Raw genomic sequence first — 12,510 nt, forward strand, 5'->3', positions numbered from 1 at the left:
CCTCACATGTCAGTGTTCCATCACAAGATCTTGTCCTTCCACCATCATGTTTGGAATTGCCCAATGCATGTGGAATTGTGATGTGCTTTTCAATGTTGAAAATTACCATCCACTGCCATCTTCTTCTTGATCATCCTACTGTTTGCCATCTTTTTTCTCTTTACCTGGATGTTTGACAGTGAATCAGTTGTCTCCATCATTGCCAGTTATTGGATGGCCTGGTTTACAACAGTTTGCTTTTCTTGATACTGAAAGGTGTTTTTATCCCCAGTTCTCTCCACTTTCCTCTGGTCCTTTGTCATCAATATACCCACTTACCATATTCTCATGCCCAACTTTGACCTCACTGTTATTGTCATGTGCATTCTTACCTGTGCCACTTGCAAGCTGTTGGTGACCAACCATCTGTCCATGCTATTAACTCTTCCTGTACCCCTTTCAATCATTCTTACATTCTCCTTTATTCTGTACTGTCCCTCCTTTGTAGAGCTATAGCCACTTGAAGGAGACTGCTCCCTTCCTTTTATTTCACACCTGTGATCAGTCAGACTTAGACAAGAGTTTTATTGCTCTGTTCATATCATTTGTTGCTGCTTGGTTCATATCTCTCACTTTGCTAACTCCCATCTTTGAACCTTCATTCCCAGGAACTCCTCTTTCTCCAGGAACATCTCTTTCTACCCTTACAGGTTGGGTCCATCAAAATGTATACTTGGTTTACTCCTCATTGGGGTAGATGCTTTCAGGTTGTTCTGCATTTCATCCCATCAGATTCAACACTTCCCTCACTCCCTTGTCTCTTATTTTTTATCACAGCTAGATTAAATCCTTCAAACTTGTGTGTGGATCACTTCTCACATCTTTATCACCCACTCCATCTAATTGTTTCATCTCCTGAAGGTTATTGCCTGTATCTGTTTGCCATCGTACTGTCTACCCACCATCTTTAAACAGGTGAGTACATTTCCTTTTCTTTATTACAGCATTTACTTAAGATCCTACTAGGTAGCTGATGGTACCTTATAGATAATACTTATTTCCCAAAATTCTGCATCAAGCCAGAACAATAGAAAGAAGTTGTACTATTGATCCTATCTCTGTGATGCTCACTGTTGAGGTGGGTGTTATACAAGACCACTTGAAGTATCCTGATGATGAATTTATATATCTGATTACTATCTAATCCAGATCATACATATTTTGTGTCATCATGAAAATAGCCAGCACCAAAGGGTAGTCTGTCTGCTTTCCTAACTTGTGCATGCTGGCTTTTCACAACATGGATGCATGGTCTCCCATTGTGATGTTTCCAGCAAAAGTCCATTCTGGTTGAAACAGGATTTATGGGGATTAAGGCATTTTCTAAGGGTATCTCCACTGACTGGTACCTAATCATTGGGGCTAGAACAATGGATATCAAACTGTGGCAAATGGGCTAGTGGTGGTGATGTCCGTGGTAGTGCATATCATCCCATATAACTATACTTGCAGCCTCCTCCTCCAGTCTGAGCATGTACAGTAGAGATGAGGCAAGCACATTATGTGATATTGTGCATTCATTCTGCACATTAGGGCTGTCTAGTTGAGATAAAAACATTATGGGATCTATCCTCCTGCTGTAGCCTACAACTGCCTTGTAGTTTAGGTGAACAAAAGCCACTGTACTGTGTTGTCCTCCTGGAATCATATATGGTGAGTATAGTTAAGATAGTCACATTTTACAAATTTACCCATCTGCTTTGATCATTACTTACTTATTTGATTGATGTAAGCATGTTCTTGGAATTTGCTCCTTCCCCCTGCATTGGTGTCTTTATTTCAGTACAGGTGTAAGCACGTGCACACGTATAGATTCTGTATCCTCCTCTTACAACATTTGTCAGTCTTGGAGTCTATAATGTTTGAGTTAAGCAGAGGGTATGGTCTCAATGAACCACAACCATAATATACACATTGATTCTCCACCTTCTTGTATGCAAATACTTGAAGAGCCATGTTTTTATTACACCCATCCATTCAACATATGGGGCTCATTTCCCTCGTGCTCTCTCATTCCTGGGCAAAGATTATACTATGGGAAAGGTGAGATGCACTCTCCAACTGGGTACCCCTATATAGCTAATGCCAGTGGGTGTCACACTCCATGGATTTTCTGTAGGCACTATCTGAAAGGAACTGACCCATGTAGATCTTTACACAACTTATCTGCTGTTTCAGTGTGGGATTTTAGCTACGTTATGTGAAGAATTGTATTGTTTTGGAAGTTAAAATTTGACTTACCTGAAAATCTATCTCCAATAAATACCTCTCGTACACATTCCCATCATTCCTCCACCCTTCTGATGCACCTTAGTATTTCTTACCTCATCAAAGAATGAAGATTCACAATTGCAAAGACAAGGGAATGAGCTTGCAAGGAGGTTTGTTGCCCTTTTATCGTTGGAGGGCTTATGGCACATGTTAATGTCATTATGCAGTAATGCAATTCATGAGAAATTGTAAGATTAAAACAGAAGAAATTTCCCAAAGGCTAATGATATGCAAATATTTAAGGCAAATGCATGTGGAAGATAGCTTAATTGTGAATGGTGGTGAGTATCTATTGGAAATACATTTTAAGGTAAGTAAAATATTAAATTTCATTAAATTTTGAATGTAGCCATGCTGTCACACTTTAATCTACCTATAGTAAGAGGATTAATATACCTCTTCACAATGAAAATGATCCAACCTAACACAAATGTATGTTAGTCTAACTTAAGATAACATAGAACAACAAAGGGCCATTAGATCCTTTAAGGCTATGTCTGTTTTACTTCCTACATTTAAAATAAATTCAACAACAAATCAGTTATTTCTATTAAATCAGTCTCTTCCTTATAAAATAAATTACTACAAGGTACTAGCCTATGCTATTTCCATTTATCAGTGCTGTATTTCTTATTAGGCAAACTAGAAAATTAAGAGCCTTACCATATTCAGGTACTCTGTGGCTGCAAATGCATACAGCTCTAACATATTGCAAAAATTAAAACAAAAGAAATGAGCAGTATAATAATACATTGTTTTATATCAAAATATTATGCTAACAATACTAGAATACAGTACAGTATTTATACTATTTATGATTGTGTAATTGAGAGAAAAGTTCATACAAAGCCTCGTCTGCCTTCTGGGAATCGTATTGGTGGATCTCGCATTATTTGCTCAGGCATCACTTTCTGTGTAATCTTGCCCACTTCCACAGTTTCTGTGTACTTCCCATATACAGGGATGGGAGGGCTCTTGAATCTATTCTGCTTAAGGCTGCACAAAAGCTAAAAAGAGTTGCTTATTGCAACTTATTGTGTAGACTAATCAATCTTAAAATAATGCTACTAACTGTGACCAAACCAGTCTTTTCCAAATTTTAAGTATGTGTCCACTTCTGTTATCTTCATAATTCAGCCCAAAAACATGAGTCTTTTTTTTTTTTCCTATCCACCCCCTGAATAATCAAGATTATCTCTTTCACTGATTTTTTTCCTAAGAGACTAAGAGGAATTTATCTTCATAAAATGACCTTATTTTTAGAATTATCCTGCTAGTTCTCCACTGAATCCTTTCCAGTAATTCAGTATTTTTTCTCAGATAGGGAAACAAAAACTGCAAACAATTTTCCAAGATAGGCCTAACTAGTGATTATTGTAAAAGAGATAATTACCTCTTTTGACTTGTAATCACTGTCTAAAGTACACCACGAAAGTAATATATCCTTACTACAGTGACTGAACACTTAATTATTTGAGTAACATCACCATCAATATGCCAAGCTTTGTTTCCTCAATCACATTCACGAGTATGTTTTCCTAAATATGCACATCACTCAAATAATAACCTGAATGCTTAGTTTTTGCTTACTACACTATAATAAAGATTCATTTACATACTTATCAATTGATCTAAGTCAGTTTGTAGTAACTCGGCATCTTCAGTACAGCTGTAAATTAATGTATTCAGCAAACATTCTACATTGGACATTCTATCCTAGTAGATCTTCTGGTAGCAAGACAACTGTGGCAATTGCATTCTGCAAAATATTTTCAGCACTCCTGTGCAATTTCACATTGTTGTACAACACCATTTTCAAAATGTGACCCTGAACTGCAGAACTTGCTTTATATGCTAATTGTAACCAAAGCATCATTTCCTACATGCTAATGATGTAGCCAAAGCCATAATTTCCAATAACTCGCCATCAAAACTTCTAGTATTAGGAGCCAAATAAAACTGTATTGTTAATAATGTGGCTGAGATATTTTAAAAGTTGTCATCTGAATTTGACATCTTAACATTATGCTAATAGTAATGATACTATGTTACAATATTTGTTCAATAGTTTTTATTTTTGTTATACATTTTTCACTTTTTTCTCAAACTAGTATTCATTAAAAACAATTCCAGACTAGAACATCTATGCTTTGCAAAAGATTTTATTGAATAATACTTTTTTCGTTCATGCACATATAGTGATAAATTATTTCTGTTTTATAGTTATTTTCAGTTTATTTGCCAATGAAGCAGGAACACATGTTGTCAAAGAAGATTTGGTTAAAATGGTTCAAGCTTGTGATGGAGGTTTTGTCTCAGAAGCAGTTGCAAATTGTTTTGTTGAAGTAAGAAATACTGATTTTTGTACTATACATGTATACAGATACACTCTGAAAAAGTGGTCTTATTTTTTAAAGCTTTCAGTTGAGAATCATCAGTTGAACAGATTTTGTTCACTAGTATCAAATATTAAGATAACAATAATCTCAGGTTACCTACATAAAAGTTGTCATAATGTAAATCCATGGTAAACAGTATTTAAAGGAAGAAAAATGTTATTTGTGCTTTTCAGAATGAAAAGGTAACCTTTGAAGAATTCCAAGCTTGGTTATTGCACAATGCAGATGCTTCCACTCTGACTCAGTGGCTGATGTGTAAACCAGACCCATTAAACTTGTCCAATAATTATGAAACCCCCACATTTTACCAGACATTGGCAGGAGTCACTCACCGTAAGTAAAGATTTTCACTACAGAATTGAGTTTGTTGAAAACAGGTTTTTTGTGTTTGCTATCTGGTAACAACTACATTTTGTATTGTCTCTCCTGAAAATGGCTTGCTTTTGAACAGGCGGACTCTGCACATTAGTTTAAAGTGTGAATGAATTTAAAAATTACTGTAACATTTTCTGGAGCAGGTAGCACCCTTGATTTGCACATCTGCATATCAAATTTTAAAATTTAATTATGAAATTACTTCTAAATATTCTAACAATTTTAATTCAAAAATATTTTAAATTTCTAGCATATCATAATGTTGTATTTATTTTGGTTAATTCTCAGACAGTAATTCAACTTATTTTTGTGTAACTCTGTGTAAGAAATGAGCATTCCCTGATTTTGTTTTTCATGACTCTTCTTTGTGTGTAATTTTATTTTTAAATAGCCCTTTGTTGTCACCCTTTTATTGTGTAATAGTATATTGTTTAGTCAATAAGTAATGAAACTCGGCTTTGAAAGTACTTACAACCAGTATCTAAAAATGATTGTAGAATAAATAGTGATTTTAGCATAATGTATGGTTTCTTGAGATAATAACTAACCAAAACTCCTATGGGGGTAGACAAATGATTCTAAATAGAAGCTTGCACAAACCATGGATTCTGGGAATTTCTTTAACTTCTTTGTATGTATTTTTGTTCATGAAAATATTCTTTTATATTTTATAGATTTCTTCCATGACAATTCATCCAGTAAACAAAGAAATAGTAACAAATATTCCACTCAGTGATGTTGAGAAAACTCAGTGATTGTAGAGAAATATATATGCAAAAACGGCTCGTTTGGGTTGAGAAAATATTTTACATAGAAGAGCGAACAATGTTTCGACCTTCTTTGGTCATCGTCAGGTTCACAAAGAAAGAGGTAACTGACCAGAAGCTGACCCCATGTTTGGAAGGGGTTGTGTAACTGAGTGTCAGAATGTAGAGGGCGGTGTTAGATGTTTGAATATATAGTTTTATTCATTTTATTATATTAATATAGGTATAAAGGCATTCCTTTATATTGGTTTATTTTGGGTTTTAGTTGTTGTACAAGTAAGGCTTTTTTAATATTGCGTTTGTTTATGTTTGTTTCTTTATTTAGTATTTGAGTGTTTTCTATGATAATGTTGTGTTTATTTTACTTGCAGTGTTCGAAAACGTGTGAAGGTGACTTTTTATGTTCTTTGAATCTGGTTTCCATTTTTCTACTTGTTTCTCCAATATAGAAGTCATGGCAGTTATCACATTGTATAAATAACGTTGGTGTGGTGTTTCTCAGTGTAGTTTTTACATAGTATAGACCTCATTTTTGTGCCTGGGTTTTGAATAAATTTGGTATTAACTGGAATGTCATATTTTGTTACTAGTTTTTGCCAAATGTTGGTTATTTGTCTGCTGATGTTAGACAAACCTGACGATGACCAAAGAAGGTCGAAACGTTGTTCACTCTTCTATGTAAAATATTTTCTCAACCCAAACAAACCTTTATACCTATATTAAATATAATAAAATAAAATTATATATTCAAACATCTAACACTGCCTTCTACATTTCGACACTCAGTTACACAACCCCTTCCAAACATGTGGTCAGCTTCCGGTCAGTTACCTCTTTCTTTGTGAACCTGACGATGACCAAAGAAGGTCGAAACGTTGTTCACTCTTCTATGTAAAATATTTTCTCAACCCAAACAAACCGTTTTTGCATATATGAATATTCCACTGACCCCAAATCCTTATTTACTGAATATTATCATACGTTTATGGTATTTAAAGAATTCATGTTAATAGAAGAACTTATTATTTAATGAGAACATACTACATTTATTAGATATTAATTATTTCAGCCAAGAACATTGTTAGTAAAATTAATAATACCTAACCTGATAAAGGTAGCAATGGAGCCATTTGAAAGTTACTATAAGGTCAGTAATAAATCTTTTGGTAGTTTTTGCCATGGATTTTAAGGTAAAAGAAAATTGAAAATTTAGGATGTAAGGTAGTGTTTTTAACTGTATAGCTGCTGATTAATTTTATTTATACATAGCTTTGCTCTTGTAATATCTTTCCATAAATAAAACTAATGAATGAATTTTTAAGATTTGATATAATTCCCTAAAATTATGTAGTTTCAGAAAAATAAAACTTAACTTTGATTCTTCTACTATTTCTGATAAATTACTTATTAAATATGGTTATTTGAACTCACAATGTTGTGGCTTTCCTATAAGGTGACTTTTATATTAAAATTTAAAAATACTATTTGATGTGTGACAGTTTTTGCATTTCATTTGTATAATCTCTAGAACCTTATAAATAATATGAAACGTTTTTAAGATAACTGTTTATATTTTATTTTATATTTTCTGTATTGTACCAATAGCTATATTATCATCAGCATATAGTATAATAAAATGTTTGAAATTTAATAAACATAAATGTGTGTGTGTGTATTTTTATCAACTCTTCTTATAAATCCACTAGAATAGTAATTTTTTTTATATGCATGATTTCAAGTTTCTCTTCACTTAGTTTATTTTTAATTTTCCTTTCAAATTCTTCATCTATTATAATTTATGCCAATGGAACTTTATGGAGATATTTCAGCAGACTCCCTGCAGAGATGTTCCCAAGATAAATGCTCATACGTGCAATCTTGTTTATAACCTTTCAAATTCTAAATAACAAGTTAAACTGTTCAAATGTAAATTTTAAAAATACCAATACTTAATTAACTGAAATATAAGAGTGAAACCTAAATATAATTTAAATATCTCTTTAATTGTGGTATAATTAGGTAAGAAACCAGCATACATATTGTACTCCAACAAGCTGACAGTAGCTCAAATGACAGTGTAAGGAAAACTGCATGCCAAATTCATATTAACTGTTGTTAGAGTATGATATAAACTGAGCTCTTTCTGATAACTATACACTTTTCAACCAACTACATGTGCACTGTAGATCTCAAGACAAAGTATGATAGGTGTGGTAATTGTAAAGGTTGTAAAATTTGTTTACCAGAAAATTGAGGCTGCAGACTTTAGATATCTTATGTGAATTAGGTAAATATATACATTTAGTGTGTAGGAAATTCTGCATATGCCAGCTTGTATTTTAAGAAGAAGCTTACTCAACTAGTTCAAGTATTTTGTGAAAGGTTTCATTTGAAAAGAAGCAGTTAAAACTTAGATATAATTAAAAATGGAAATTTTAACAAACATTATAATATTAATTTCATTTTAATATATTAATATTAAAGTGGTTTTTATTAAATTTTGAATGTAACATAATACCATAGGCAAAAAGAAATTTAAAACCAGCACAAGAGCCACAGGGTTAGTTTTTTTTCAAAACAGACCCTAACAATGAAATCATGGAAATACTAAATCAAATTTATTTTTATTACTAAATAAATTAGTTTAGGAAAATTTAGAAGCTGTCACCAGAAAAATGCAGATACACCAGTTTTTTAACCCTTGCTAGAGAACATGGGTATCACTGATATTTCTCATATTGAAATACTTACCAACTTGTATAAAAACCTGTTACAAGCTTTCTAGCTTCTGTTTTTTTCCCCTTTTTGAAAAATGTTGTTTGTTTTAACATAATTGTATTATTAAGAACTAGCAATTGAAAGTAGAATAGATAAGAAACTATACATTATTGAAACCTACCCTATATAATAACTGCTTAGAACTACTTAATGTCAGTTTCCAAAAAAGTAATTTTGGTGTATTGGAGGTGATCCGTTTGCATCTCAGTTTTATTATTTAAATGTCATTTTCCTTCGAGCCTTATATACAATGTTTTAACTATTTTAATTACCTCAAAATGACCAAAAAATAAATCAGATGTGTGGTGTTTGGACAATGACATTTTGCATCACACTTAATACTGTATTATAAAGAAAAATAGACCAAAAACTATACAATGCCATATGTTTATAGCATTAAAAGTTGTGTAAAAAGAAATGCACTTCTAAGAAAGTATCTTCATGTTTATGGTTGTACATGCAATGAAATATAGCAGTGATAGGGTGGTGAGGCAAACTAAATGATGGAAACTGAAATGTTGCATACGTGTTGTTTTCTTAACTTTAAAAATGCAAGTTGCAGTGAAGTTTATATTATATGAGAAATCTGCAGCATATATAAAGACCTATGGAAAAGCCTTTGCATTTTTATTATGTTAAAGTCCTTATTACCAACAATGTCAATAGCAACTCTGCCATTTCTTGTCACATTAAAGTAAGTACACTGAGATATTGTTTAATATTGAAACAAATTTTAATCTTGTATATTAATTTATTAGTTTTTTGTTTTTTCTTTCTTTCACATGTACCTAAGGCAAAATTTGAGCACTTGTGATGTACTTGTTTTCAAAGACTATGTGACTTCTCTCTTTCACAATTGGTTTGGGTATTTGTTACTTGCTAACAGTTTCTTTTTCAAGGGGTTCCTGTATAACCAACTTGCAAAGTTTAGCAATTGTATCAACAGTCTTGCATGTTATATGGTACTGTTTAAATGGCTTACATTTTCCTATGGGTGTTATGGCAGTACAAATCAGTGTTATAGATAGTTATCTGAATTTAGTATGTTCTGGACTTTCCATTTCTTAGTGGTTGTACAATATGACTATCCTTCCTAAGAAGATATATTCTATGTCTTCCATTAGATTGTCAAATACTTGGGAATTTTATCTGATTGAATATGCAAGCTCTGAACATGCCATTCTTGGTCTCATGACTCGTATCCAAGACAACATACCACTTTATTTGCACATTCGAATCGTTCTTATAAAATGTGATTAAACTTCTGTGATTAACTAAAACAATTAGTAATATTCAAATATGTTAATCTTAAATACTAAAAGGATACAATGGAACTTGAGAAATAAAAATACTCCTTAAGGGTGTCTGAAATAAAAATAATTCCTCATGTTGAATTCAATTCAAGGAAATATTTATCAAGAAAAATCTTTTCAAATGTTGAGAAGTTTTACAAAGCTGTTTGTTCTTTAGTTGCGTTTAGAATTAACCATATAAAATGTCTCGTAGTTTACTGTATAATTTTAACACATTTTGTTTCATGCCGTATCAAACTGTATATTGTTTTGTAGCTAAGGAAAGTTACTATGTGTAGTATGTTTTTTGCAGTTAAAAGTTATTACCAATATGCTGTATTTTTTTTTTTTAGTTGAAGAAAGTGATATTATTGAGTTAGAGAAGTGTTACTGGCTGTTGAAAACACAGTCTAAAACTGGAAGATTTGATCTTGAAACATTGGTTTTGCTGATTAGCCCTCCAATTACACTCTCATTATGTGAAGGTAAAATACTTTTTAGATCTAATACCAAGAACCTATAACTTATATCATTATCTTTAGGTATATATAAGGTTTTTCTGTATTATACAAAATTCTTCCCAATATTTTGTAATAACCTTAATACATATTCCTTACAGTTTTCTGTTTTTATTCATTCACACTCTTTGTCTCTACACTTGTGGTGTTTTCATTTTGAGTCAGTCCAGAGTAAAATTAATTTTCATACAGTATCCACCACAATTAAAATGTGTTGCTCTGGTTTAAGCATACTACAACTGTATTGAAATAAACAACCATATCTGAGAAATCAATTGCAAATGCTGATAGAGTTACTAACTTTATTTTATGAGCTTGGTATTTTATTATTATCATTACTTTGCATAATTTTATCTCATTATATACAATGTATGTTTGTACACATATATTTTACATTATTATTTTTAGTGTATCCATAGCATCAGTTGGAAATTGGCATGTTAATCAAAATAAAAAAAATGTCTAGTTTAATGTTACCTCTTGTAAAATTTGTTTTTAAAAACAAATTTAAATCATGTTAATATCTTAAGGTAAAAATGCTTATATATTATCTTCTAATAATCATAAGCTCAAATGACATAACTTTTTTCAAGAAGTTTTGATATTTAGCTTGCAGCTATTCTTGCTGTTCAGTATATCAGATATTTATGTTGTAAATGGAGTGGTATAGAAATGCTGCAGCAAAAACCTGTAAAAATAAAAATTTCATTAAAAGTTGTTAATTTTAAGATTATTGATTATCACTGAAGATCGTGTTTTTGTAACTTTTATATAAATAGTAATTTGTGTGAAATGCCATGTGAGTAATCCATGTTATGTACCAATTATTTAAACAAATTCCCATACTAAAGTACAGTACTTTATTGAATATTTATGTTAAAATTGTATTTTTTCTTTGTATTTACAATAAGTACTTGTACCAGTAAACTCAACTGTATAACATAAAATACCAGAATATTTTTTTACCAGGTGTGTTCAATGCTTTTGATGAAAATCGAGATGGTCATATAGATTTCAAGGAGATGGCTTGTGGAATATCTGCATGTTGCAGGGGGCCTTTGGTAGAAAGACAAAAATGTAAGTTGTAAAGTGAATAAAGTACTATACATTAATCATGACTCTTTCCAGTTCCAAGCATAGTAAATTAATTGTGTTAAGTGACCACTTTTTGTACTATTTCATGATTTTATAGTCTTACCAGTCATCCGTTAAACTTTAATTCCCAACACAAGCTTGGTCAATTTGACCAACCGTGTGACCTTTTCGTACTCAGTCGTTATAAGTTTAAGAATAAAGTCTTTGATATTACTTTCAGTTGACATAAGGCTTTCACATACAAAAAAACTTATTTTTGTAAAGTATTTTTAATAAACTGCAATAAAGATTTCTGCATGTGAATATATTTAGTATTTGTTTTTAGTAAGTCCATGTACAAAGTGAAAATACTTCACCTCAAAAATCTAATTTCATTTGTGTAATCCCTAAAACTTCCTAAATATACTTTACTTTTTTCAGTAAAACTTCATATTTTATTCGTTATTTTCTCTACCCTAACTCTAAACATAATTGGTCAGTTTGACTTACCTCGCAACCACCAAAACAAAAATTGAAATAAGTTTAGATTACCCTTCTTTTCATTCTAGAATGGCTTCATATTGTAACATGAAACGACATTTGTTTATTATAAATGGCTTTAAGCTCATTATGGTATACATCTATTTATAATTATATTTTATTATTTTATTGACCTTTGAACCATTTATGACTACTATTCATGCATTATAAGTTGTAACTCGCTTGGAACATGCAGCTTGTGTTGCACTATTGAATTATGTTACCCACATGCTACTCATGTGCATCTCATGAAACATTTGTATTATATTAATTTTACCTCATCTCATCTTAATTTGCCTATTAAGATCATTTTTATATTTTTTAGCAACTTTTGTAATAAAGAATAAATATAAAAAAAGACAAAATATAGTACTCACCCAAACTTTTTTCTTGTTCATTTTCAGTGACATGTAAGCCTTTTTTTATACTGATATAGTAATGCACTAAATTTTAATTT

At 31.5% G+C, this 12,510-nt stretch overlaps 1 protein-coding gene across 3 annotated transcripts in view; it reads left to right on the forward strand.

Annotated features, from left to right (window-relative positions):
• Positions 1-12,510, forward strand: part of Usp32 (Ubiquitin specific protease 32) — a 143,037-nt gene that overhangs the window by 14,414 nt on the left and 116,113 nt on the right. For all 3 annotated transcript variants that reach the window (XM_076511455.1, XM_076511456.1, XM_076511457.1), the window contains 4 exons: positions 4,534-4,655; positions 4,883-5,042; positions 10,275-10,406; positions 11,409-11,516. In XM_076511455.1, coding sequence (XP_076367570.1) covers positions 4,534-4,655; positions 4,883-5,042; positions 10,275-10,406; positions 11,409-11,516 — 522 coding nt within the window. The remainder of the gene's footprint in view (positions 1-4,533; positions 4,656-4,882; positions 5,043-10,274; positions 10,407-11,408; positions 11,517-12,510) is intronic.

The sequence above is a fragment of the Tachypleus tridentatus genome, chromosome 7 (genome assembly GCF_004210375.1).
Source record: "Tachypleus tridentatus isolate NWPU-2018 chromosome 7, ASM421037v1, whole genome shotgun sequence".
NCBI classification, from domain to species: domain Eukaryota; kingdom Metazoa; phylum Arthropoda; class Merostomata; order Xiphosura; family Limulidae; genus Tachypleus; species Tachypleus tridentatus.